Source organism: Falco biarmicus, chromosome 9 (assembly GCF_023638135.1).
Source record: "Falco biarmicus isolate bFalBia1 chromosome 9, bFalBia1.pri, whole genome shotgun sequence".
Taxonomy (NCBI): domain Eukaryota; kingdom Metazoa; phylum Chordata; class Aves; order Falconiformes; family Falconidae; genus Falco; species Falco biarmicus.
Genome location: NC_079296.1, coordinates 3,908,984 through 3,936,572, shown reverse-complemented (window position 1 = coordinate 3,936,572; position 27,589 = coordinate 3,908,984). Strand labels below are relative to the sequence as shown.

The window sequence follows — 27,589 nt, the reverse complement described above, 5'->3', positions numbered from 1 at the left end:
CAGGAAAAAATCTAATTAAATCAGCAAACAGCTGGGGAAAGCACTCAACTCCTAAAACTTCAAGCAGCCATACACAGAGAAGTCTCCATCCTCTATTAAGCATGCCAGCTAGCCTGCCATTCTTGCACTCCAGCGCGTTAAGAAAACAATCTCAAATCTCCTAATAATCATGTCAACTTCTACAAAAACTGTGAGCCAAACATTTAATATTCTTGCTCCTTGTCAGAAACAATGTATTTCAGGGATGTCCTCTTGAAGAACAAATTTCTCTAGTGCTCTAAACTGAGCAAACAAGGAGGAGAGCATAATAATGAAGGTAAACTAGAAATCATTTTGGTTTTGTTTTTAACAGGCAGTGAACTCAGTCAGAACAATTACCCTTGGTCTACTTGTTCATTCTGGCAGATACACTATCTACCTCTACACATGCACAGGGCATCTCTTCCCCGTCAAAGCTAAAGAACCCTGCAAAAAAAATCCCAAGGAAATGGCTGGTACAGAAACTGGCCAAACATACAAAGCAAACTGTTTGAAGAGACACAGCTATTTTCACTGAAAAGATCTTTACATAGTATAGTTAAAATAAATTTTATATTATTACTATTAGAAGCAATACTTCAGGTGACAAACTGAACACCACACAAGCCTAAGTTCAGAAATTACATAATAAACAGCAACTATTACAGCTGAATAATTTGTTTCTAATACAGTAACATCTCCCCACTGCAGTAATGGTTGCAATGGAGTAGGAGTAGAGTAACAAGGATAAATGACTGATTTTCCCATGATAATTTTAGAGCAGAGTATTTGATGAAATTGGGAAATGGGGTGGAAGGGGAGAAGGGTGAAGCACCAAAACCTTCCTCAAACAGCTGCACCATTCACACATTCTGGAAGTTGTAAGATTTAGATGTTCTTATTTTACATTGACTTTTAGCTTCCTAATCCCAACTGATCCAAGCCATTGTACTTAGCTGACAACCTTTGGACATGATGTATCATTTAATACTCACTTTCTAAAGAAACCAAGCTTAGGTGATCCTGCTGTTCTATTAGTCTGTTCCTCTCCCACATGAACCTCAGGTCCCCTGGACCACTTTTGAGCAGATGTGGTAGGAGATGCATCATGTCTGAAATGCACGTCGATTCCATGAAAACTGGTATGTGGAAAAACTTCCAAATGCACATGCTTCTCAGGAAAGGCTTCAGCACCAGGCTCAGCAGTTATCTGCCTGTCTACTTTTCTGATCTATCAGCATAAACGCACCTGCCAACCAGAACCCAGCCAAAAAACATCACATTTTGTTCAGATACAATAAAGGGCTATTTGGAAGGCAGAGATGTGACACATCTGCAGGAATTCCAACAAACCTTTAAAGACAGAGGGCTTGATTTATGAAGACAATGTCAAACCTTTGGCACTTGGCCTCTTGAGTTCAGTATCAGTACTCATTAAGCAAGGCAAGGAGAGGTTTCAGAACCCTGTGGCAGGATACTGAGCCAGCATGTTGAGCTGAATGTTCCGTGGACTAGCTAATTAGAAATTCTGATGACATTGCTTTATCTTAAAAATCTACCTTTATCCAGGGCTTAGAGGCCTAACACCAGAAGGAGATCTCCACACAAGTTAATTACATCAGGAGTTCAACAACTTTACACAAACACAGGGATTTCTTTAGTTAATGGTCTGCCTTTACATCTTAATTCACTGACTAGATTTCTCACCTACACCAAGAGATACAAATTCAATTACTTTTAAATACTTTTAACCTATGTTTTCATCTTACAAAAAAAGCATCCAAACACATACATTTAGAGACAGGGCAATTTCAGTCCCTCCCCCTTGAAGCTGTTCCTCACACAAAAAAGGACTGAATAGTCAAAGACAACTGCATCCTCACCTTCAGCTGCCCAAGCAGACAACTTGGATTTTGCTTCAGTTTTAAAGATCACTTTGGTGTTTTTACTGTTCAGATATTGGATAAAAGCTAGGTATGGTTCTTTGAACAAGGAGCAAAAAAATTCAGTGCCTCCTCTCCAGCTGCATGCCCCAGTTCCTAGGCAGCATGGTGAGCATGGGTCTCAACCTAAGAAAACTTTCTTCTCTTCAAAGGGAAACAGGTTCAACATGAGGCAAGGAGCGATCCCCTTCAAAGCTGCACACTGTCCAGAGTCAGGGCATTTACCAAAATGTGAGATAAGCAAGTTTCATCCCTTTTCAAAGGAAGAGTAGAAGGCTTGAACTCAGTTCCTTCCCAGCCTAGGCAAATGCCTAGGGGGGAAAAAAAAAAAAAAAAAAAAGCAGCAGTACCACGAGCAGCCATGTTTCTGAACAGAAGTGGTGGTCTTGCAGCTCCATGTTAGGCCTGCCCTGCTCAGGTCTACTTGATCAGGTCCCCTGTGGGACACCGGCTGAGGAATGTCTAATGAGCAGAGTTTGTACGAGAACATGACATTGAATAATTCTGTCAGTGCTGAACAAAGGCAAGTCTTCTCTACAGACGAAGAAAATCTTGAAAAACTTGTGAAATTATATGGCAATTTCACAAATTAAGGTAGTTCAATTACAATCTCACTCTGGATTTAAGCCTTAATTTTAGAATTCAATTGATTTTTAATCACTAAATTGAGGAGTCATTGATCCTCACTTGCTCTTAATGTTGACTGCAGAGATCATGGTATTTTCCTTTTTTTGAGTTATCTCCATTACAATTCTCCATTTATGTAGATTAATTGTTTGTTTGCACTACAAGGAGGTAGTTTTTTCAAGTCTTCCTTCGTAAATTCTATAGTTCTGAAAGAATCCTGACTGGGTCAAAAACTTAAGTGTCCATGCAATCAAATTATCAGTATTAAATTATTCTCTGAAAGGGCTAGAATATTTTTTTCATTTCTCTTCGACTGCCATCATCTACAGATCTAAAGAACTAGCTTCATTAAAGGCTTAGAAAAGGGCCATCCCCATAACAGCTTTGCATCATTCAGCTATGACGGCTTGAAATTAAAATAAATCCTCTTTACAGAGCAGACTTGCTTATTTCTGTATTCCATAATACCTGTCACATGTAAATCTCTTTATATCACATGCAAATTCTATATATAAAGCAGACCATTAAAGATAGTATTCCAATGCAATTTTTTTCACTGAACATTAATGCTACTGGGAGTATCTACAGCCCAATTCAAATTCCAGAGAAGTTATCATCAAGAGAAATCTTGGTGACATACTAGAATCATAGTATTTCTCAAGTTAGATGGGACCTGCAAGGATTATCGAGTCCAGCTCCCTGCTCCTTCGACTACCTAAATCTAAACCTTATGTATGACTAGGAGCATTGCCCAGACGCTTCTGAACTCTGCCAGCATGCTGCCGTGACCGCTTCCCTGGGGAGCCTGGCCGGGGACTGACCACCTTATCAGTGAAGAACCTTTCCTACATCCAGTCGCGCTTCCCCTGACACAGCTTCATTCCATTTCCTCGTGTCCTAAATATATATGAATACATATGTCTATCCAGACTATGTCTTGCCAACACACCTACAGGATGCTTTACTTGCTATCTTCTTAACGGAATTAAAACCCTAGATCCCCTCTGCCTCCTTAAAACACTGAAGAGTAATTACCTATTAACAGTGGTACAATTAACTAATACAAAATAAAGTTCAGGGTTGCTCTGTGACTGCCAAAGTTCAGAGGTAAATCACCCTTCAAACCAGCACTACTCAGTGTATCCTCAACAGTTCACACCTGCTCTTTCCTGTTCAAGTGTTGCTAGCAGAAATCCTGTTACTACATTTTAAAAGTTTCCTATATACTTATGTAATGGCACTGTGGTGGTTGGTTTTTTTTTGTGTGTGTTTCGTAGGTGTCACTGAAAGGAGAGTTTGTCCTTGCCACAAGCCTGATACAAATTCAGCTCCTGTAACAGTATTGACTTTTCAGGACTAACTGAAGGGCAAAAAAATGAAAAAATTTCTTTGCCACCAAAACCAGCTGAACTTACGCTGAATGCAAAGAAAGGCATCTATTTCTAAGCAGATCTATTTTGACATAATTACTTCAAGAAGATATACACTGAAGAATTCCTTACTCCTCACTAATATTTTCAGAGAATATGGAGTCTTGTGTATGGCTTAGCTCCCCATGCTTTTTAAAAAAAAATCCATGACCTCCACACTTAAAGTATACATTTTACAGAAGAGAAATTCGATATTCTAATATTTTCCAAATAATTTCAATGAAATACTAATTCCATTCTGAGACATAGGCGAGAAACAGAGGGTTCCATAGGAGTTGGAAAGTCTTTTTGAAGTTCATAGAGAATAGCTCGATGTGCCCACAGATAGAGACTTTTTTTCCCCTTTCATTAAGATTGTCCAGTCAGTAAGGAGAGACTACTTCTATTTATCCCATTACCAAACAAAATGGGATGCACACCTAACAAAACAAATGCTGCTGATTACTACCCTTTGGATCCTGAAAAAATTCTATCTATTGTAAATCAACAAAGCCTTAAACAAGAGATCAACACTCAAGACTAGGACTTAACTTTGAGGTATCTCAAGTACCGACACTAAACTTGTTGGAATTTATTATTTTGGAGATAAATGGCCATGACCTCAAAAAAGACAGGCATGTGAGTTAGTAAGAAATCTTTTCTTCTGGAAAGCTCTGCTTACATTGCAGAAACAAGAAAAAGTTCATTAAAGAGACATGCAGGTTTTGGGAAACTGATTAATTACAAAAATTAAAAATTCAGTGTTTCATGGAACAATACTTATACTAGCAACACAAGCTTCAATTTCTGGAATGTCTACAGATGTTTAACACAGACCAAAGGGCAAGTAACAGTATTTTGGTTCAGAAGATTTACAATTGTACTTGTTGGTTCTCCTTTCAAGTAAGATCTTTTCTGCCACAACTACAAGTTTACACCCTTGTAATCTGAAGAGCCGTTTTTCATTTTCGTTTCAACACTGTGATATAGCGACAATAGGCATGAAAGTACGATCACAAGAGCGGGCACAGGAATTATAATTAAACCCAAACAAAATCTTAAGTTTGCACTTACAGGGAAGGAGACCAACATCAGAAATTTCCCTGGTTGTCAGCCCAAACTTTGTGATTATTTTCTCATTAAAGGCACATGCCATTCACAGTGAACCCTGCCTGTAACCGAATACTCATTGCTCCCCAATCACCCGGCTGCCCTTTCCTACGCTTTGTGCTGACTTCTACACTTAACTTCAAATCCCCAGTGCACCTCAGCATCAGCAGAACCAAGACACGCTTTTCCTGCTCAGTTGTTTTGGTTTTTTTTTTTTTTTTTGTTTAAGACACTTTAAACGTGACACGACGGCTGCAGTGCTAAGGCCTATTTTCCACCGTGACTCTTCGCCACCGTCACTCAAGCCCAGCTCCGCAGGAGGGGGCACACTGCGGGCACCCCCGCACTGCAGGACCCCGCACAGCGGGCCGCTCGGCGCCCCGGCTCCCGACAGGGCTGCGGGCAGGTAACCGGCGTCCTCACCTCCTCCCGTTCGCCGGTGCCAGCGCAGGGAGCGCGGAGCTGCCTCGCCGGGCCTCGCCCCCCTCCGCCAGGCCACTGTCAGCAGCCACCGGCCGCGCACCTGTGCCCGGCCATGGCTCTCGCCGTCATTTCGGAGCGGCCACCAAATGGCTGCCCCGCGGCCCCGGCCGGCCCAGTGGCCTAGTGGCGGCGGGGGAACCCCGGCGGCCCCCTCCCCCGCGCCGCGGCGGCGGCCGGTGCCCGGCGGGGCGGGGGCGCTGACAGGCCGCGCTCGGCGAGCGAGGCCCGGCCCCACTCCCCGCCCGGATTCCGCAGCGCCGGGACCCCGCGGGGCGCCGGGAGGCGGGGGAAGCGGGGGGGGGGGGGGCGGGGGGCCGGGCGGGGCCCCGCCGGGTCACCGCGTCCCCCTGCGGCGGCCGCCCCCGCCCAACCCCGCTCCTACCTGCGAGGCGCGGGCGGCGGGGCCGGGAGCAGGCGACGACCCCGGCCTCTCACACGCCATGGGGCGGGCAGCGCGGCGCGGCCCGGCAGAGGCAGCGGCGGGGGCCTCGGCGGCGCCTCCTCATCGCGCTGACAGCCGGGAGCGCCGCCCCGCCCCCTCTCGCGAGAGCCGCCTGCCGCCGCGCGAGAGCCCAACGCCCGCGCCGCGCCCGCCGCCGCCCCGCACGTGACCCCGCGCTGGTGAGCGGGGAGGGGCGGCGCGGGGCATTGTGGGAGCTACCATTGAGACGGCGGCACAGAGTCGCCGTCGCACCTGCCCCGCCGGCATAAGGAAACCATCGAGACAGCGTGGCAGAGCGGAGGCCGCCGCCGTCAGCGCCCCCCCCGCGGCGCCCCGGGCCTGGATTGCGACTCAACGGCTCCTCGACGCACAGCGCCCGCCCCGTACCGCTAGTATCCATTGCTTATTTTCCTTTGCAAATTTTAAAGCACTGAGAACCATAAGAGGACATACCTCTTCCCGCCGCCCCCCCCCCCACGGCCTCCCGGGGCGGCGCGGGGGAAGGGGCCCGGCCAGGCCACCCCGGAGCCCCCGGTTTCTGCTGCCCCGCACCCGCCCCGGGGACAGGCCCGGAGGCACCCACCGCCTCTCTCCGCTCACTCGCAACGATGAAACCTGTTTTCTTAACACGTTGCTGAAGGGCTGGCACTTGCATGCTGTTATTTTGTTCACAAAATCTTGTTTACTCACCACAGCAAGCCAAAATACTAAGGTATGCACACCATTATTTAACTGTGATTAGAGGAAAGCATATGTATTCCCAAAACAATGTCTTGTTTGCATTTAGTTTATTGTGTTCTGACAGGATGAGCGGTTACATGTATGGACGGGGAGAAGAAACACCTTTAATGTGAACATATGCACAAAACCAGTTTTTGTTCACAAATCTTACCAAGACACTCTAGCCACTGAACGGAACATGCTGTTGGCCCATCACACGACACAACTCCCTCTCATGTTTACATGCAATACAACAGCAGACCAAAATAACTCTCAGTCCTGCTCCCACTGAAGATGCACTTCAGAAGATCAGCCTTTGTTTCCCCTTTGACGCACAGGGAAATACCCATGCACCTATAAAACCCAGTCAAACAAACAAAAAACTAGGCATGATCTTTTGAAGTGTTATTAATGATGATCATACACCTGTCAAAAATGCATATTAACTGAACAAATTTAAGCACAGTTGAACCAAATCTGTCCCATAAATGCACAATACATTTATTTACTGAACTACAATAATAGCAGCCCAATGTAGAAAGAAGGAGGCGAGGGAAGTAAACTTTTTCCTTGTTTTATGACATATAAACATATAGGACATATGCCCTTATGTTTAAGGGCAAGTGCAGGTATTAGCATGCTTCTGAAAACCAGACTCTTAATTTTTATGCAATTGGGAACCAAAAATTAATGGTAGCCTGTGAGAACCAAGTAAACAAAACTAATCACAAGGTCAAAAAGGCTATAAATAGCAACAGACTAATGGATGCAAACAGAGCACGGTGCTATAAAATGCTATTTTTTTGCAAAATGTCAGGCAGTCACACTGTAAATGACTCCCAAACCTTTTAACAGGAACTGTCATGACAATTACTATAGCTGAAAATCACCAAAGTAAATCAAATTCTTAACTTTTAATATGAAATAGTAGCAGAGATTGTAAAAGGTTGGGCCTTATGCTTAAAGTACTGTATTAAAAAGGTGATTTTAATTCACAGTTACAGTAGCTACTTACTCAGGGGGTGTAATTTCTGTCATTATTTGTAGGGACCATTCTGTATGCAGACTTGGCACGCACACCTTTCCAGTGATCCAGCAGAATGGAGTTCTTCACAAGTCAACTGTCTACGTAAAATCAGACATTTTTGTGAAGTTCTTGAGGAATATGACACTAGTGGCCAGCTCAGCTTCAGAACACGTGCCAACCTACTTAATCGGTTTTTGAGGAAAACATATGCTGCCTACCACAAGGCCTAGCACGAACGAGGACCTGCAAATACTGCTTGCAATCCAACGAATATGTACTTTTAAGTGTTAAAAACATCAGATGGAGAGCTTAAAAAAACCTTCATGAAACAAGTTTTTACATAGTCTTCAACTGAAATTTCCAAGAGATGAAGACTAATAACGCTGGCACAGCTGACCATGCCTAATCATAGATAACAGGAAACTGCATGGTATATATTGTACACACCTAACCCCTTGTGTAACTGATATATAAAACCCCAAACAACAGCTGGTGCGCTCACAGAGACAGGGAAGGAAACTAACAGAAACCTGGTAACTGCCATTAAAAACTACTGTCTTAAAACCAGCCAGGTTATGAAGCACACGGGCCAGACTTCTGGACTGAGAGCAAGAACTTGGTAATAGCACTTCTGAAACTTGAAGGAAAGCATACCCTTGTAATACAGACAGGATGAAGAACTACAGCTTTTTGCTAACTGGAGGGAATCTAATGTAAGTACCATTATCTCATATTAACAACTGAATTGACTCTTTATTCATATCACATTAAGTGGAAGAAACACATACCAGTCAAAGACAGGTACAGAATAAAGATTCTGTGTTACAGGGCTTCCGATGCTTGTGATGAACCTGAAATGACCTTTGACAAAGTACAAACACGCCTATCCAAACACACATTGTTACTGTTTTACTGTATCACAGAATTAGAGCATGAGAGGACCTCTATGTCTAAGCCATTTCTAAAAAGATACAAAGGATTGCTTTTCAAAATTAAAATAGAAACTGCTATTATGTAGCAGCACACAGCTTAATTTTTCACATTAGTGTATGTATCTAAACTCTGTAAAAAATGAACACAAATGTTACAGCTCAACAAACAGGACTAACTTTACTGGAATTAAGTCAAATTCTGGTGCAAAACACTGGTATGGCAGAAAAAAATCAGAAGAAAGAAGTTCAGAAAAATTCAGAACTCATTCATAAAACTGAAAGCAAGTCTTTCTAATGAGACTATCCAGTTAAAAAACAAACTGCAAGGCAATACTGTTTTTTTCTTTCTTTTTTACGAATTGCCTATTTGAAAGAGGCAGTTTGAAAGCTTCCTTGATTATTTGTGTGCTCTTTCTTAAATATCACGGATTTGAGTATGAAAACATGCCTCCTTTCTGCTGAAAGATCTAGCAAAGTTTGGGCAAGTAAGGAGATAAGTTTCACCATAAATGATACATGAACTGGGTGGGAATGACTGACTTGCTGAATACAAACATGCCTTTTCCTTAGCCATTACAGATCACGAACATCACAGCTCAGGCTTCAGCTTATTGTAGTATCAGTAATAGTTTTAAGAACCAGCAGTGCCTTCCCTTGAAACAGGGGAGTATAAAACATAACTGGGGGGTTGGGGGTGGGATGTGAAATCAGAATGTGTCCAGAATAATAGAAGAGAAGCATGAAATTATTTCCTTAATTTGCAGTTTACTCTGAACTACTAAACACCTTTTTCACACTTACAGCAATAGCAACCTTAACACAGCAGGAAAGTTTGCTGCTTGCAAGGCCTGTCTTTGATCACCAGTCAGGTATTTGTGCTTCTCTCCATTCTCCGGGGATCTGTATGTATAATTTCATCTAGAATTTCACTAGGCAGGAGCTTTTTGTGGAGCCTGGCTCCGCAACCACCCATCTATTAATCATAGTCTATTTTAACTTTTGTAATAGTGTTCAGGTTTGGTTTGTCACTGCTACTCCTTCCATGAACAGAAGTTAAATGCTTTTTAAGAGCAGACTTGTGTTTAAAGTCCATGTCACAACAATGACACTTGTAGGGCCTGTCACCACTGTGTATATTCAGGTGATCCTGAAGCGTACTCTTGGCAGTGAAGGTCTTCAGGCACACCATGCACTGGAAGGGGCGGATACCCATGTGCCCCCGGATGTGTCTGTTGAGATTCTTCTTTTGCGTAAATGTTTTGCCACACTGCAAACATAAGAAGAGTTTGTGCATTTTTAGATGTCTAAGGTAGTTCTCAAGATGCAGAAATCCCCTCGGACACTTTGGGCACTGGTGCCGCCACGAGCTGCCAGAATCATCCAAGCTCTGGAAGCCATTCATCAGACTAGAAGTTCCTTCTGGATTGTCACTGACAAAAGCCTGAAAGTGATTTCCTGACATTTCTGTATTCCTGCTTTCAACCGTAGAATTTATCAAGGAATGCTGGGTTTCTGGAAAATATAAATTTGTTTTAGAGGAGGTGCAAGGCTGAGGAAAATGATCATTTTCTACATTCGCGACACTCATGGAATCCATTCTGAAGATACAGATTTCATCGTCCTTATATCCAATTTCAACTGTTGATATTTCTGGGGTTTTCGTGTCCTTTCTTTCTGAGACCAAGCTCTGCACTGCAGGCTGCGAGACATCCCCCTTCTCCTGCTTCACAGGGTATTCTACATTCACTGGGCTGTCTTCAGAGATCTCAATTATTTCACAATCTTTATCTAAAACCTCATCCCCATTTCCCAGTTCTGCATCTGAGGAATGACACCTCTCTGCAGCCTGGTTACCGTTCTCCATTGAAGCATCGATTTCCAAGTATTTTGACAAAGCTTCCGTGCACTTCTCCACAATGTGAACCATCTGGAGGTAACTCGCGGCGGTGAGGTATTTCAGCAGCTCCTTCTTTTTGACTTCCAGCGCGCCTGTGTAACAAGACAGCAGCAGCTTCCTGCCCACCTCGGCGCTCTGCAGGATGGTGATCCGCACCTGCCTCGACTGATTGAGCAGAAACTGATCCCTCATGAAGGTGGAGCAGGCGGCGAAGATCACCTTGTGCCCCTGGAACTCCGTGTCGTTGATGTAAATGGAGACGTCGCAGAAGAGGTTCTGCTGCCGCAGGAGGTTCATCTTCTGCAGCACGGCATCCCCTTGCTGCTCGAACTGGAAGTGCAGCACCTCCGAGTCCGCAGCCATGGCGCCGCTCCTGTGAGAGGCACCGGCGCCGCCGGGGACAGTCACGCCGGGCGCAGGCCGCCCCCGCCGGCAGGGCCCAGCCGCGGCCCCGCTCCCCCCTTCCCACCCCGGGGCGGTTGGCAGGCCCCGCGGAGCCTCTCGCCGCCCCAGCCCGGCCGCCCCCCACCCCACTCACCGGCCGCGGCCCGGCCGGTCCCTGCAGCCGGTGCGTGCTCCGCCGCCGGTGCCGCAGCGCCCCGGAAGCGGTTCCCCCACCCGCCCCTTCCTGCAGCGCCGCCGGAAGCGGCTCCACAGGGCCCCGCCCCGCCGGAAGGGCCCACCGCCCCCCGCCCCCCCCCCCCCGCGCCCCCAGGGCGCCGGTGCCGCGGCGGGAAATGAGAAGCGGCGGGAGACAGAGTTAGCAGCACGTTTATTAGAAGACTTGGCACTGCTACAGCGGCTGCCGCCGGGGGACACCGCGCCGCGCCGGCAGGGGCGCGCCTCGCCCGACGTCCGGTAGAGGTAGCAACGTACGGGCCCGGGGCGCCCCCGTAAGGCCCCTCGGGGAGCGGCTGCCCGGGGGCTCCTCCGCCCCGCCGCCCGAGCAGGCGCCGTCAGCGAGGCCAGGCCGAGGGCCGGGGCACGAGGGGCGCTGCCCGCAGCCGCTGCCCCGCCTGCTTTGGTAACTACGCGTAGTGTAAGACCTTCGCCCATCACTGAAGAGGTAGCTAATGCTGGGCCGTGGTTACAGTCCCGGAGGAAAAACGTCCGTTCCGCCTTCAGCCCTCGCCCCGCGGGAGGGCCAGCTGCCTGCCCCCTGAACCAAGATTTAACGTGACTTTAGAATCCTCTCCACAGCCTCAGTTGGCAGCACATTTGGATTCTCCCTCCTCGCCTTTACTCCTCCCGACGACTCCAGAACCAAAATCAGCCCCACACAATTCAGTTATTTCAACAAAAAATTCAGCGGCAGCTATCTAAGTTTTGCCAAAAAGCTAGGGGAGAAAAAAGACTGACACTTCAATTTTATCAGTTACTAACTTGCAAAACAGGTCTTCTAAAAGAAAAATAAATTAAGGAAAGACTCATCCCTGATCTAGACAGGAGGCTGTGCAGCTGCACCGTATGCTGCCAGGAACACACGCTACACAAGCAACCACCACTCAGAAAAGTGGTGAGCCTAAACCTCTGGTAAACCTAAAGAGTTCTAAGATTTTCTTCTTCTATATAAAATAAATAAATAAAATGCAAACATAAAAAAAATCCTAATATATTCAAGGAGTTATTAAAATATTTTTGTAATAGACTTCAGTTATTTTTAGAATATGCAGGAAGTTGTACAGCACATAAAGTTGTGAGACTATCCACTTACCAGCAAATAGTATTCTACACATTAACACACAGATTATGATAACTGCCATAGTCCTCATCTGAATATGCAGCATCAGTAGCAACAACCAATGGATCTAGTCTTTCACTAATCGGGACATTGCAATGAAGACAACATTTTACATACATGGACAATTAAATTCATCTTATTCTATAATCAAGCTGCCTCTGTATATTCCATTTATAATAATTCTCACTCCATTTTAATCTATAATTCAGAGAAGAAGCATTAGCCAGATTTTTCTAATACCTCTTCTATACTTTTCACTTGTCTGTTCCATATAGGGGCAAATCTTGGATGAACTCTACCACCGACGCGCACCGAATGCACCGACAATGCACCGTGCCATCAGTGCATTGCCCTCTTAGATCTCCAGTGCTTCTGGAGTCACACAGCTGTCTCCTGCATAAATCTTTTGGTCTGCACCCTTTTGCCAGGCCAAAAGCACATACATTAGTAAGAAGTCACTTTTCATCCAACAGATGCGTCCATTTTCATTGAAGAAGCAGTCTTCTGCACTCCTGCTTTTTCCTACTTATTTCTGCCATGGTCTCACCAAATGACCACAAGCAGGCTTTTAACTGAACGGCCTGCAGTCTCAGCCTTCTCAGACGTTGATATCACCACAGCACAGGGTGGATTGAAAACCTATATATCTTGACCAAATCACTTTTTTTGTTTCTTAGGAAACCCCTTGTCTCTTCATATCAGCTTCAGGTCACCCACAGCTACTTCAACAAACTGTATTCTCCTTACAGTAACATTACAGCTTCATTAATTCCACAAGAAAAAAAAATAACTTCCCAGACAGACGAAGCTTTCAATACTGTCCATTCTACTGCCACTTTTTCTAGCACTTGTACAGTTTTATTCCTTTCTCTGGCAGAAAACCATTTTCTTTAGCATGTCCATATTCATATCTGGTCAGATTATTCACTAGTCCCTCACAGCACATTGACCTGGCTCTGCAAGCTCTTATTCTCCATGTCTATCTTCATTTTGATATTAGCACTACAACTTATTTCCATATAGTGAATAATAAATTACCAAAATGTTTGAATGATATGGAAGATTCTGCCTGAAGACAGAATGCAAGTGTCAGATGCAACTGTCACGGTCATTTTTAGCTCAAAACTATTCTGAAAGCAGGTGGCTTTAAGAAGAAAAAGTTTTTCTTGCCATGCAAACCTATCTTCTGCCCCATGAACCTGAACAGTAACTTTAAAAAGTTCCAAATAGTTAGATCTTAGGCCTAAATATATTTGCTACAACTTGAAAGGTATAATGCCCTGACTCCGTTTCCATTGCTTACATCACAGCTGTCCATGTAATAGTTCATGTAACAGTCAAGTACAGTAGTTTAAGAACTCAATTGCAAAAAACGATTCACAGAATCACCTTCCTTTTCTACTTGAAAGTACGTGGATTTCTGAAAGCGTTCTGCAATATTAATGCTTTTTATCGTCCATCAGTGTAATGTCTGTGTAAGGAAATCCTGGCTTCTACACACACATATCTGAAGATCAAAACCAACTTTTGCTAATTACATACAAAACATTTTTTGCTCTAACACACCTTTGGTCATACCTGTTTAGCATTTTTAACCATACAATAGCAGCCGTTCACCCCCACCCCCTCACTCAAACACACAAACAGTACTACTTTTAGGTAGGAAGCATAATCTCAGCCTCATGGCAAACCTTGTGGAAAAGAGCTGCACTGGAAGAAACACTTATTCCAAATACAAACAGCAGTTCTCTACCGAGGATCAGCCATTTGATTATTAGTCTATGCTACACTTCAATGTAATAAGAGTGCTGTTCTACTGGGAATGGTGTTCCTCAGATAAATTAGTTTCTTTCAGCCTGATTGGGATGCGGATAATTCCACGGCACTTTTGAGAAGCGATATGGTGTAATCTCAGAATCCCAATTAACACGTCATTCCCGCTACATTTGATGTTTAAGGCGGTATACAAGAGGTATTGCTGAGTACAGTCAATAGCTGATATATTAACCTACAGAAATTGTGCTACCTATACCTCATCCTAGGCTCTGTAAAACACTAACGGTCATGAACTATGCAGGTCACTTAAAAAAAATAATAATATTCTCTGAACATCCAAGAAATCAAAAACCTTTGTTGTTAATGTTCTCATGGCAGGTATTTTTGATCCTTTTTTTTAAGTTAACTGACATGTGGCCCTTATTAGATATCAAGAAGGAGAGGTAAAAAAGAACTAAATGGCAGGAGGTTGGGGGAAGAAAAAAAAAGCAAAATAAAACCCAAAAGCAAGCATGGAGCTGTTACACATTGCAGCTTTTGAAACAGATTCTATTCACAGTGTCAAAAAAGCAGTGTTTCTCCACTCCAGCTTTGCTCTTGAACCAAAAACTGTTGTGGCTTATGTGATACCAAATTTATGGAAGATGGATGGTTATTTTTAGTTTTGAAATGTTTAGCTTGTCTTGGTACGTACACTGGTAAGTGGCCTTTAAAAATTCTAAGTATGACAGCACAAGAAATAGGTCATACTTGCACTCCAGGCACCGGCCTCTCACATTCCAGAGCTGCAGTTTATTTTCGTTTTGAACAGTTCTATGCAATGATCAGCTAACCTTGCCAAATCATTTAGGGTTTTGTCTTTTCATAATGCATGTCGAGGTTAAAAACCCTGAGAGCTTTTATGATAGCATTGATTGGCAGCAGAAGTTTCTTGAAAGAGTTTAGAAGGGCAAAAAAGCAATGCAAAAATACTTCATTTCAACTGTAGGGGTCTAGGGGTAAGATCAGAGAAAGATAATTTTAAGAGGTAAGTTTAAATTTAACTATATGGAGTGCTTTCGGTTATCCAGTGCTTTAAAAAAAAAAAATTTAAAAAAATTGGGTTATCTCACAGACTTGTCCTCTTTGCTCTTTCCTCCATCTGCCCAGACACAGAGAGGCCTCTAACTGTACAGCAGATGGTTTACTTGCAGCCCACAGCAACAGTCTTTCAAAAGGTCTTAGTCTTGAGTCTCCTAATCAGAGAGAAATGAAACAATTAACCCCATAATCCACAGTAGAGACACAGACAGAAACCTGAAGGAAGATCGCTATTCACAGAAAATATCAAGTAAGACTAAGAATGATGGCTGAAGACCTGCCAGGTTTTGCAATCCAACCCGCCAGCCATCCATCTGTAGCCTTGCAGGGCATACCACTAGTTTAGGTAAGAGCCCAAACCAACTGTTTGCTCCTCTCAGTCACGATCCCTATAAAGGGCTGGTTTTAATTGCTTAGTTGACGCAGGTACTATCATTTCTTAAACCCAGCACAGCCTGAGGCAGCTTCCCTGCATCCAGTACCTGGCTTGCATCAGCTTGCTGACAGACCTTACTGTCTGTAGCAGCGCTGCACGTGAATGAATCGAAGTCCACGGTTATGTCTTGAACGTTTCTTTCATTAGCATTGTCAAAGCTATTTTTACCATGTAGCTGTTTAAGATGTTTCCTCAGAACAGGTTTATGCGCAAAAACCATGTCACAGTAGTTACATTTATGGGGCTTGTCCCCACTGTGCAGGTTGAGATGGTCCTGTAAGGAACATTTCTGAGAGAACGTTTTCCCACAGATCTTACATTGGAACGGTTTGATGCCTGCATGCACTCTCATGTGCCGGTGAAGATTACCTTTCTGAGTGAATGTCTTGCCACAGAGTAGACACATGAATAGTTTATGCATCTTTAAGTGATTAGCATAGTTTTCCAGATGCCGAAATACTCTTGTGCACTTTGGACACTGATGGTGCCACTGGAGGCCTTTGTCTATACCTCGGTTGTTAGGCCCAAACATATCTTTAGAGGCCAGAATGATGTTATCACTGCCAGCATATGAAAGGGCATAGTTGTGGAGGTGATTTTGCTCTATTTCACTTGTCCTGTTTTCAACAGTGGAGTTGATAAGAAAGTGTTGAGGCTCTGAGGAATGCAGTGCAGTTTGTTCCGAAGAAATAAACTGGTTCTGATCCTTCTTATTCCTAACTTCTGTTACCTCCCCAATGGACTCCACCTTGATGATCTGAATATCGCTATCCTCCATGTCCATACTGTCTTCTGAAGGCTGAATACAAGGTGAATCTTGCTGCAGAGAGTCATCGTCTCCTTGATGTTCCTTCAGCTCAGAGGAGTCACTTTGCTGTTCACACTCCTTGCTCTCCAATGGCTGCTTCGGTTTTATAAACTTCCAGAGGGCCTGCGTACATCGCTCAACAATGTGGCTCATCTGCAGAAAGCTTGCGGCAGTCAAGTAGTTTACCAGTTCCATTTCGGGAAACTCCAGAATGCCACTGTAACAGGAGAGAAGCAGCTGCCTTCCCACCTCTGAACTCTGCAGTATAGAGATTTTTACATCTCTGGAGTCATTTAGTAAGAACTGATCTCTTAAAAAGGGAGAGCCAGCAGCAAACACAATTTTATGCCCATGAACTTCAACGTCATCTATATGAACCACGACATCACAAAATTTGTTTTCTTCCCTCAATTTGTTCATTTTCTGTAACATCGAATCCCCATAATTGTCAAACTTGAAGTGAAGAATATCTGATCTTTCTGACATTTTGGCACACCTAAGGAAAAGCAGCAAGAAAAAAAAAAACCAGGTGAGAACTTTTTTGTTTTCTAAAATGCAAGTTAGAAGGGTCTAAAGTAGTAATATAAAGTGTGTTTAATCAGATGTTTTATTCTAGATACATACTAAAGTCCATTACAAGCTAAAAGTAAACAAAAAAAAATATCAAATTTACATCTTGCCTTACAGTATCTTTTACCTTTTTTTTAATTTAATGCAGCTTGAATATAAAATAGAGGTGATGTGAAGCAGTATCCTAAAGAGTTAAGATGTTTTCCAAACTACTTGTCTGGAATTTAAAGGGAAACCATAATAGTATTCTTAGCAGTGTTTGTTCTCATTAAGCTTTGCTTCTACATTAAAACTCCTCAGAGATTTTGTCTTTACGAGCTAAGGAACGTTCCTTTAGCTTCTGGTTCTTGATTTCCTTTAATGCCTAAATAGGTTTCATAACAAATTAATTCAAAGTGAGACAGAACCCGGCACTGGCCAGACATACAAACATCCCTCTTTACCTTCTGTATCTATCCATACAGTGCTCCTAAGACTTACACTGCAAGAAAAATGGCTACGGTTACCCTAGGACACCCCACAATTTGCAGGAATATTGATGTACAACATGTCTCATCAGCAGTAACCGCAATTTTGACATGGCAGATTTTAGCAAGAAGGCCTGTGCGAGCTTTGCAATATCTGCAGCACTGGGTTTAACGCACCGTGTTAGATTGTCCTTTTAAGTTTGGGTTGTTTTTTTTTTTTTGCAGGGGTTGGTTTGCTGTGTGCTGTTCTGTTTTGTTTTTTAAGATGATCACAGAAAAATCTTCTGTATGGCCCCTCATTATATAAATCATGCCTTCATGGCTCCCCATTCTGAATAACCAGGGAATGTAGGGTGTCTTGTTTCTTGTCTTCTTCTTTGGAAGATCACTCCTCTAGGAAGTTTCTTCTTGTTTGATAGTACATGGAATGAAGAACAGTGCATCTTCCATAAAGCAAGTATCAACCTTCTGTCTTTCAACAGTTCTTTCAAGAATTTGTAAGACTACACTGATTGTTGATGAAACACTGCTCACGCAACCCTGCCAGAGAACTGGGATTGCAGGAAGTGAAGAAATCACAGAAGACTAAATGATGCAAGATTTGGCAAGATAAAATAACAAAACAAAGCAAAACTTACACCTCACAACTACTACAAACACCACATAAAGCTTGAAAGGAAGCTTTGAAGTTTATAGATAAAAGCAGATAATGCTCTCTTGGGCATGAAATACCAGCTCAGTGTACATAATGGGAATGGAGTCACGCCCAGTGAAAACGAGTGAATACACAAGGGTTCAAAAAAGAACATTTTTAGAAGTACCTGTTAATAAACAGGGTTCTTTAATTTGATGATCAGTTATCATTTGGATCAAGTATATCTTCCAGTGTATGGCATGAAAAAATTGCTGAAGGATTTCAGAAGCCTTCAGAAACGAGGGGCCATGGAAAGTTCTGAAACAGGGGTAGCATCGTTCCGCAGTACAACCAGTTCTGCTGAATCTACAGAAAATAGATCTGCCAGTTGCAGTCATCCTGTCTTCAGCACTGCCTGACTCATACACATTCCTAGGGCAAAAAGTTTAACTTTATGAGGCAGTAGCCTTTGGCAGACATGAACAGCAGCAACAGATCTCCACGAAGTATCTTCAGCGAATTTCAGGCATTACCAAACAGTTTCTTTGTTTTCTCTTAGAGGTGACAAAGGAAGCCTACTGGTAAGCCTGTGTTCTCTGCCTTGGGCTACTACAACACAAATGCAGTTACAGGGCCCTCGCCAAGGTGCCATGACCCTGCGCCGTTAAGCTGGCACAGCTATTCCAGCCACTCAGCCCTCCCGGGCGGTTTGCAAGAGCCACATCGTAAGAAGCCAAAGAGAGAAGAGACTTGCCTTGGCACTTGTTCAGCTTCCACTACTACTGATCCCCAAGGGAAAAAAAAAAAAGGTAAAGAAGAAAAAGCCCTCAAATGACCCCCAAGCCCTCTTTCTGGGGAGGGGGGCAGACGCAGCCTCCCCCCAGCTGGCCGCACCCCACAGGCCGGGAGCCCCCCGCTAGAAGCAGGTGCTGTCGCCGCCGTTACTGCCCGCGGCCGGCCACCGGCTCCCGGCCCCGTGCTTCCCAATAGCCGGGAAAGTGATGCTCCAGGAGAGCTCCCTGCTTCCAAATAGCCAAGAAAGCGATGCTCCAGGAGAGCTCCGTACTCCCGATAACCGGGAAGGCGATGCTCCCTCCAGGAGAGTTCGGCCGAGTGCCCGCGCCGCTGTTACAAACGGCGCCCGAACGCGAAGTTCTCTGCAAAGGCGGCGGCAGGCCGCCTGCTCCCGCTCCCGCCGCCCCGCGCCCGGCCCCGCCGCAGGGAAGGGAAGGGGCAGGTACCTGTAGCGCCGGGCCGCGTCCCCCCGCTGGCACCCGCGGCCGCTCTTGCCGCAGCGCACGCCGCGGCCTCCGGCTACGGACCTAGAGAGGGGAGGAGAGCCGCCGTGAGCCGCCGCCCGGGCCTGGGGTCGCGCCGCCCCCGCGCCGGGCCTGGCCCGGCCGCCAGCCGCGCCCCCCGGGCGGCCCCGCGCCCCGCCGCGCCCCCGGCCGGGCCGGGCCGCCCGCCGAACCCGGCCCGCGGCAGAGGCGGCGGCGGCGGGGGCAGCGGGAGTCGCGGCCCGTTCCGGACCCCGCTCCGGGGCCGCCGCCCCCGCCCCGCCGGCCCGCCGGGACCTACAGCCGCCGCCGCAGCCCAGGACGGCGACTCGGAACCGCATTGTTCGGCCGCCGGAAGCGCCCGCGCGCCCTCCGCCCCGCACCCGGAAGCGCCTGGCGGGGCGCCCGCCCCCTCCGCCGGTCACGTGGTGGGCGGCAGCGGCGGCCCAGGCCCGGCACCGGGAGGCGGCGGCGGCGGCGGCCGGGGTAGGTGGGGCTCGCGTTGCCGGCCGGGTCTCGTCCGCCCCATTCCCCCCCCGCCCTCTGGGACGCCCCTCTCCCGCCGCCACCCGGCGGCCCCGGCCCGCTCCCGCGGCGCCTGCGAGCCGCTGTGCGGGCACTGCCCCGCCGCCGCTCCGGGGCTCTGCCACCGCTCCCCGTCCCTGGTCGGCGAGGGGCGTGCGGCAGCTGCGCCCCCTCACCGGCGCGCCCCTCCCTCGCCGTCCCGGGCCGCGTCTGCCCCTGCCGCGCTGCCCTCCCGCCCCTCCAGGGGCCGCGGCCTCGGCGCGGGGCCGTCCGGCGGTGGGAGCGGTGGGAGCAGGGCCGGGCGCCGCCGGGTCCCGGGGCGGGCGGAGGGCGCCGGGCTGGGCCCGGCCTCGGCAGCCCCGGGGGTTGGGGGCGCCGGCCTGGCCCCTCCAGCCGAGGACACACTGGTGCCCCAGGGCCGCCGCGGCGGGGCCGTGCTGTGTCGGGCCGCGGGGGGCGGCGCTGAGGTACCGGCCGGGCGCCCGGTCCCCGCTCCGCGGCCGGGCCGTGCGGCTTGGCGCCTGTTGCTTCCATATGGATCCGGCGGTGTGGCGTTTCCCTGCGCCCAGACCCCTTTCCTGGCTTCACGTGCCGTAACGGGTGTTTCTCTCGGTAGTTTTGTACCTTCCCGGTGGCCGGGACGTGTATCCCACCGGGACCGCCCCCAGAGGAGCAGGGTTGGGGCTGGTTGTATCCGGGTGAAAACTGAGTGTAAACAGGCTGTGCTAAGTTGCTTTAAAAACACAGATCAGCAAGAATTAAGTGAAGGTCGGAGCGGTGGAAGTAGAGTTGGTGGGTTTCGTCGGTGTAGTTTTGCATGTTCTGGGCATCCTGGGGGAGAGAGGAGGAGGAAAAACACTCGGGAGAGGTTTGGAGAGAGGCAGCAGGTCATGGCTGCTAAAGACAAGTCAGAGACCCATATTGCGCACCTGTTTTGTTGTACAGTTATGGCTTGAGCTGTATTCCCAGTTTTATTCCTTTTGTTAAAGCACAACTTGATAGGATTCCTGACATTTTTGGGTACTTCATCAGAAAATGCAAACCTGCGTGGGCTAACCTATTGCCAGTTAAATTTCAGAAACATTGTATTTTCTTTAAAGGCCTCTGCTTCCCATTAAAAGGTCAAGGACCTGAGCAAACTTATTTTTGTGTACACAGTAAACAAATTAGCAAATGGAGCTTGGCACAGGAGTTTCCTTTCCTTTTCCAAGCCCACGTGCAGCCAGCTTTCACCAGCCTGCGCCCAACGTAACTCGCCTTTTTTCAGCTCTTTCACAGCATGTCTTTGCAGTGCTGTGTTTGCCTGGTGAGCGTAACTCCGTTTCTGTTTGAATCCTAATGAGAGAGGAGCTCCAGAAGTGTACAGAGCATCAGCTTCAGAGTTTGTTTAGCCGCTGGCCGTGCTGCCTTTATCCCAGCCTCCAGCCTGTGTTGTGTCCTTGTGTGTCCCAGCTCCCCTGTGCAGGCAGCCCCTGATGCCCATGGAGCGCCAGCGGATGAACCAGCCGTTCGGAGTTAATTCATTCCAGTGACATTCTTGTGATGGGTTAGCTAAGGCGGTGTCAGCATTTCTTTTATATACCATGGTTTCCCAGGACCTGCCGCGTGTTTCTGGGATTACAAGAGCCTAAAATTAGACTTTTGTCCCCTGAGCAGATAGTTCAAATTAAAAGCAAAATTATTTTGGCAATAGCTATGGATCTGTTAAGGACTGTTAACAAAGATTGCATTAGCTGAAGTGTTTTGTCTGGTGCCTGGTTTTGCATACAGTGTCTAATGATTCACTCACTCCTCTGCTCTTAGGAGGGGGGTGGAGGGGTGACATTTGAGGCAGCATATCTCCAAATAATGATACTGCTCTTCTGTCTGGCTATTGGGGTTAGCAAGAACATTTCTGGCTGTCAGTGTGTTTAAAGTGAGCAGAAAAGTTAGTATTGTGGTTGCTGTTTTTTATTAATCACTCTCTTTAGTCATCCTGAATCTTTATTTTCACGTGCAGTATTTCAGTGGCTTTTTTGCTTCATCTTGAGTGCAAAATACTTGTTGCATTCAAGGGTGAGTGTTGCACAGGGAAGGTGGGTAAAATCAAACATGTGATTATGCAAACTAATCACATGATAGGTGAGTTGCAAGTGATTGATCTTTCTTGTGTATTTGGGTTTTTTCTCCAAAGCCGCTGTAAGACACAGGCGGTGTGTATGTGCTCAAAAAAAGTCAAACTACAGCTCCTTTCCCATGTGTCTGTCAGTGTGACATCGCTTTTGCTCTTATGCTGCTCAGACTGAAACACCTGGCACGACTGCCTGTGATGACAGTGTTGTGCTGTAGTATTTTCCAGGCTTTTTTTCAGGATTCGCTGTGAATTTGTAAAACAGTAAGTGTACACTATGTGAATTGTGGAGGTAAAAAAGCCATAGGTGTCAAAGACTGTGAAGAGCTGAGTTCTAAAGAATGCTGGCTTATTTGTCATAACACAGCTTTGCAAAGTACGTTGGAAAGCTTCTGAGCTCTGCTACAAATTCCACTTGTCACCCACGCCAAGATGCTAATGATGAAAACTAGGAAAGCAGAACTTTGTAAGCTTAGATTGAACTGTACTGGCTATTATTGTTAAGCTGTGCATAAAGCCAGAGGAATACAAACAGAAAACTTGTTATTTTCAGTGAATCAGTTTGTATTGAATCAGTTAGCTCAGTGTCTTGGCTGCATGCTACCTCCTTGTTTTCCATGTTTTTTAACGTTATACTTAATGGTTGTGTATTTTAGGGTATAGAGGATCTAAGTTTATTTTGCATGCCGAGCTTTCTGACTTTGTTGTTCAAGGTAGCTTCTTGAATTATACTATTCTTCAGTAATTTAGTTCCTATTGTTATATTGTTCTTCTGTATCTGGTACATTCTTCATCAGATATACTGTTACTTTGGGGAACTGCTATAGGAATTGCAGCAGAAGTATAAAAGCTGAGAAAGATGTGAACAGGGAAAGAAATAATCTCTTTTCCTTTTTAGTTTGCATGCCTGTGCTCACGCTTTTTCTCTTTTCTACCCTGAAAACCCGAAACTTAAGCGTATTCTGTGTTGTATTCCCCTCTAAATTCACTACTAAAATGCATTTGCAGTTGACTTAAAGGTAACTGCTGTTTTAAACAGTCAGAAAAGTTCATGCTTGAAACACTGGGTTTTTTCTGCTTACCCTCTGGCTTTTAGTGTGGCTGTGGATGTTCCGAACACCAGAAAACAGGTGCTCCTTGGAAATGGAGCGAGACCAGCCGCAGTTATGAGTGCCTTGCTTCACTTGTTGCACGTCTCAAGGTGGCATTCGAGCGTCAGTCTCTTACAGTAATGCAAAATGGAAGGGGTTCTGGGTTTTCCTTATATACTGTTTGTTTTAAGCTCTTTTAAATTCATTCTGGCAGTACTTAAAAGGAAAAATTTGATCACAAGTTGCAGGTCAGGTGCCAAATACTTCGGAGAGGATAGGAAAGTAAAGGATAAATATTTTATAAATCTGTGTAACTAATCTTGAACTTTGATAGGTTTGTTTTCCAGTTTGAGATTTTAGCATGATGGATGGTGTCTTTGCTGTTCCTTTGCATGTTATCTTGAATAGAGTAAGGTAGGTTGCTGCTGTTTGGTTGCTTTAAAGGTAAATGAGAACAGTCCTTTACCAGATAGTTTGATTATTGCAGCACTGTATAGCAGCAGCAGTGAGGGTGATTTGCACTGAGAATTAGATTTTTAAATAAAACTGAAAGCAGTGACCCAAGAGCCAGCTGTGTTGACTTTCTCATTTTGCAGCTTTTTCTCATGATCTCTTTTGTGAGGAGAGGCTAGGGATACCCACTTATTTCTGTGCTCACCCACGTAACTAAGTTGGTAAAAATGTGCCTCTTGGTGTGCATTTTACCTAGATGCTCCATCTCCCGTAGAGGTGTAAAGGTGTCTTCCGGCAAATACTACGTTATTGTGGTGCAGTTTTATGTCAGGAACTAAACTATGCTGAATTCAAAAGATCATATTTTATTTATGTGGAAACCAAAGTCTCTTCCCATGTAAGGGATGAGACATTGGCTTCTTCTGAGAAACATTAAAACTTGAGATCTGGGGTCTTTTCCCCTACTTCTCTAAACTGGGGCAACAGGAAAAACTTCACATCTTAGGCAAGTTACAGGTATTACTGCAGAGCACTGTTACTGTTGCTCTTTGTTCTTGCTTTTTGATTCCAGAGGAGTAATAAGCCTGCCACACTTAATTGCTCTGCTGGGCTTTGATGTGTGCCCTTCTAGGCTGGCCCACATTTTAACGAGCTCATGGGCTTCCTGTTGTTGATTCTGCCATTGTGAATTTTCTGATTCAGGTAAAATGATCCGTGCAGTAATCTGCATGGAACAAACTGATAACAAGCAACAGAGGAAATAAAATGCATGCAAAGCAAAGTATGGGGATGTGGAAATTTTCATTAACTTCAGGCAATATTTCAGCATTTTTAGTGTTTTAAGACCTTGCTTTTGTACCTCAACTGTTGGAGCCTTAATCCAGCGAACCTCTGTGACTGATTCCAGCACGGCTGGGCCATTGAGCCTTGCTTGCTGGTACATCACTAATAAATAAGAGCTCCTTAGAGTAGTCTACTAACATTGTCCCCTTTCCTGTGCTCTCTTATCTTGTGTAATTTCAGTAAGAGTTTTGCTCAATGTTGGCAAAGTTGGACTAATTGAGAGCTTTTGTTGTTGCAATGCTGTATTGTGAAACCACCGTCGGGGTTAGGCTAAGCCAGCTGTGCCGCAGGATCAAGCGTGGTGTCTGTTTACACCGTGCTGCTAGAAGGAGGAGTATGGAAAAGCATGGCATGCTTTTTCTTTAATTGAAGTTAATGTTGATGAAAGGTGTCAGATTGAAAGACTTTGGATACAGCTGAAATTAACACTTGGAGATGGATGTACTATACCAAAATAAATTACTAAACTGATCCTTGCCTAGATGATCTTTACAGCTGCTTGCGATCAAAGTCCGCTCTTCTATTCATGCCGTCTTTGTGTGGCATATAAGTTTGCACTGTTTGAATGGAAACAGTAAAGCTAAAGGCATCTTAGGTGTTTGAAGCTTGTTTTTAATCTGTTTCAGAATATTTGATTTAGTAATTTTCAGGTGATCTGTGTATTATATATAGATGGTGCAATAGGGAATTAGAAATGTTTTAATATGAATTCTTTTAAAAAAAAAAGCATCTTTAGAAATGAGAACTCTGACCTGTCTTTAAGGTACATGCAAGTAATACTAGCTAGACACACACAGTGAGTAAAACTTTTCAAAATACCTACATTTCTCAGCCAGTAATTCTCATTTCAAGTCAGTGGATCTTAAAATGTTTTTTGAAAGGTTATCTAAATAACTTAAATGCCTTTGAAAATGAAACCCAATAATCATAGGTATATTGTTACTCATGAACAACCCACATCTGTGCTTCCTCTTATGCATTGCTTCAGTTGTCCACTGAAACACATTTCAGGACCACAGAGTGACTCAATTGGTAAAGTAATCAGGTTAAAAATAACCCAGAGGGGAAAAAAAAATAATTGTTATCCTCCTGGCAGGTTTCATTTCATATTAGTGGCTGTGGAGGGAAGGGTATTGATAGAAATAAAAGCAGGCTTTGCTATTTTTGGTGCATTGTTCTTGGTTGAGGGACGAATGCGATGATTCTCCGCTGTTTGGTGCTCTGCTGGAAGCCAGGTTGGGACAGGGCTCCACCAAACGCAGGGCGGAACCTCAGGCTGAAAAAGCACTTGGGTTTGGTCGTGCTTGGGAGTATGTAAAGACTCGAGCCATTGTGATAAGGGTATATTTGGGTTTCTGGGAATTTTTGTCACCCATTTTTATCACAGCAGTCTGTTTTGAGCCATGGATTCTGAGAATCTGTGCTGTAGAGTTCAAGGTGTACAGATGAACTTCACCTTTTGTTCCTTTCTTCACATGCCTCTCAGTGCCAGTTCCAGCTTTTTAAAATCCTCTGTTGGCTCAGATTCTCAGTACTGATCCAGCCTACGCTGTTCTTCCTGCTTCTTGGAAATCTTTTCTTTTATTGTTCTTTACAGTACAGAAGATTCAGCATGGATTCATAAAATTCTGTATGTCCCAAGGTTTTAGAGCATCCTTCCACATCTAATTCTTGTTTTGGGGCAAAAGAACGAGACCGCAGCATACAGCGAGATCTGATAGCTACAAAAGTCATTCTTGCATGACCATAGGTGAAGGCAGATTATCTGAGGAAAGTAATGGACTCTATAGCTCTGGCCTTAACACGAGTCCTTTGTCAGCAGGTGTAGTGTGTGTTCCAGGGGCCTGTTTGGTGCTGTGTGTAGAAAGTGGTGCCTGACATAATAATGAAATACTGCAAAAAGGTCTATTAACTTCCCTTTTGTGGGCTATGGAAACCAGTGCTCTGATAGTGGCATGCTTCTGAGCAAAATCAGAGCAGGACTGTGAGCGTACACTGACAGAAGAGCTGCCACTCGGTTATGCTGTCAGATGTGTTACTTCTTATAACTAGTTGGCAGGTTTCTGAAAAGAGCGTTTTAGGATGAAGTTTTATATAAGTATTTTTATGATTTTTGTTTTTCAGGAGTTTATAACATATTTAATCTCATTCATGAATCGAACTTCCTTTTTAAGTCATGGATGACAAGGCTTCTGTTGGAAAAATCAGTGTCTCTTCAGACTCGGTATCCACTCTTAACAGTGAAGATTTTGTCTTGGTTTCCAGGCAAGGGGATGAAACACCATCTACAAATAATGGTAGTGATGATGAAAAAACAGGACTGAAGGTAAGAATCAATAACCTGAGTTTCTTCCCTATCCTTCTAAAACTAACCATAGAGAGCTTAAAGAGGGACTTCTTTATTGTGGAAAACTTGACGGAAGGGAGAACTTATTCAAGAATTGATTTTGCCAGTAATTTTTGCGTTACTGTTGCTGATGTCAGAGGTGGTAATTAGGTTTTGAGTAAAATCTCTCTCCATCACTACCTGTGGGGTTTTTCCCACTTGGCAGAATCGGTCATGAAGTGCTTAGGATGAAACAGACTGATTGTCAAGAACTTGGAACCATGATTTTGTCACAGCTTTCAGATAAGCAATGCTGTCATACACTTGATTTGACCATATCTGTTAATTCAAACATATATTAAAGTTTTCCCCAATGTGAAATGTTCTCTTTAAGAAATGTAGAAGTGGAGTTATAACTAACAACTTGGCATGAATCTGAGAACACAAGCCTACATGGTAGGCTTGTGTGAATTGGAGGGGCATTGACATCTTCTCACTTTTAAAAAGTGCTGTTCTGAAAAGAGACCTTTGTCACTCTTTTTTTTTTATTCCCCTTTACTTAAAGAAAATCTTTCATCCCAAATTGTATTTCAGCAGTCTTTAAGCAAAGCAACGCAAGTAAGGTGAACACTCCAAATTCCATCATTTTAATGCGTGGAAAACTGGATCTTTCCTAGAGTGAGTCAAATTAGTGTGGTCTTTGTGGGAGATGGAAAGATATTCCACCATTGCAAGAGTCTGATATTGACAATCACATCTATGTCTTAAAAATAGTGTCTTTAAAGGTGATAAGAAATTGCGTGTTCTGCGTGTTGGACTGAGTGTTCCTCTTTTCCTTAACAGC

At 45.1% G+C, this 27,589-nt stretch overlaps 4 protein-coding genes across 14 annotated transcripts in view; 1 reads left to right on the top strand and 3 right to left on the bottom strand.

Annotated features, from left to right (window-relative positions):
- Positions 1-6,136, bottom strand: part of RC3H2 (ring finger and CCCH-type domains 2) — a 31,203-nt gene extending 25,067 nt beyond the window's left edge. For 6 of the 7 annotated variants that reach the window (XM_056351193.1, XM_056351195.1, XM_056351196.1 and 3 more), the window contains exon 1: positions 5,973-6,136. The gene's annotated coding sequence lies outside the window, so the exon portion shown is untranslated. Of the gene's footprint in view, positions 1-1,013; positions 4,401-5,972 lie in introns of those variants that run through there. The other variant, XM_056351194.1, reaches the window with a different exon arrangement.
- Positions 6,137-6,803: 667 nt separating this feature from the next.
- On the bottom strand, positions 6,804-11,218 carry ZBTB6 (zinc finger and BTB domain containing 6). 2 transcript variants are annotated; one of them, XR_008824018.1, is made up of 2 exons: positions 7,768-11,070; positions 6,804-7,106 (listed from the first exon to the last, which is right to left on the bottom strand). XR_008824018.1 is itself a non-coding variant. In XM_056352471.1 (2 exons), the coding sequence occupies exon 2, from the start codon at positions 10,969-10,971 to the stop codon at positions 9,688-9,690; it is 1,284 nt and encodes a 427-aa protein (XP_056208446.1). In that variant the 5' UTR covers positions 10,972-10,981; positions 11,147-11,218; the 3' UTR covers positions 6,804-9,687. The 2 variants fall into 2 exon arrangements, 1 of the variants encoding a protein (XP_056208446.1); XM_056352471.1 differs by adding an exon at positions 11,147-11,218 and having other exon boundaries at positions 6,804-10,981.
- A 145-nt stretch (positions 11,219-11,363) lies between these two features.
- Positions 11,364-19,785, bottom strand: ZBTB26 (zinc finger and BTB domain containing 26). 3 transcript variants are annotated; one of them, XM_056353017.1, is made up of 4 exons: positions 19,699-19,785; positions 19,362-19,442; positions 17,664-17,893; positions 11,364-16,945 (listed from the first exon to the last, which is right to left on the bottom strand). In XM_056353017.1, exon 4 carries the CDS (start codon positions 16,933-16,935, stop codon positions 15,619-15,621), a length of 1,317 nt encoding a protein of 438 aa, XP_056208992.1. In that variant the 5' UTR covers positions 16,936-16,945; positions 17,664-17,893; positions 19,362-19,442; positions 19,699-19,785; the 3' UTR covers positions 11,364-15,618. The 3 variants fall into 3 exon arrangements, with proteins under 3 accessions (XP_056208992.1, XP_056208993.1, XP_056208991.1); XM_056353018.1 differs by lacking the exon at positions 17,664-17,893 and having other exon boundaries at positions 11,364-15,360; positions 16,011-16,945; XM_056353016.1 differs by lacking the exon at positions 17,664-17,893 and having other exon boundaries at positions 19,699-19,784.
- A 5-nt stretch (positions 19,786-19,790) lies between these two features.
- RABGAP1 (RAB GTPase activating protein 1) overlaps positions 19,791-27,589 on the top strand; it is a 74,246-nt gene continuing 66,447 nt past the window's right edge. The window contains exons 1-2 of one of the 2 annotated variants that reach the window (XM_056352997.1): positions 19,791-19,883; positions 26,544-26,745. In XM_056352997.1, coding sequence (XP_056208972.1) covers positions 26,596-26,745 — 150 coding nt within the window. In that variant the 5' untranslated portion in view covers positions 19,791-19,883; positions 26,544-26,595. The remainder of the gene's footprint in view (positions 19,884-26,543; positions 26,746-27,589) is intronic. The other variant, XM_056352998.1, reaches the window with a different exon arrangement.

Bases quoted from the DNA above. Each gene is read 5' to 3' on its own strand.
- ZBTB6 (XM_056352471.1), bottom strand. From the start codon at position 10,971: ATGGCTGCGGACTCGGAGGTGCTGCACTTCCAGTTCGAGCAGCAAGGG.
- ZBTB26 (XM_056353017.1), bottom strand. From the start codon at position 16,935: ATGTCAGAAAGATCAGATATTCTTCACTTCAAGTTTGACAATTATGGG.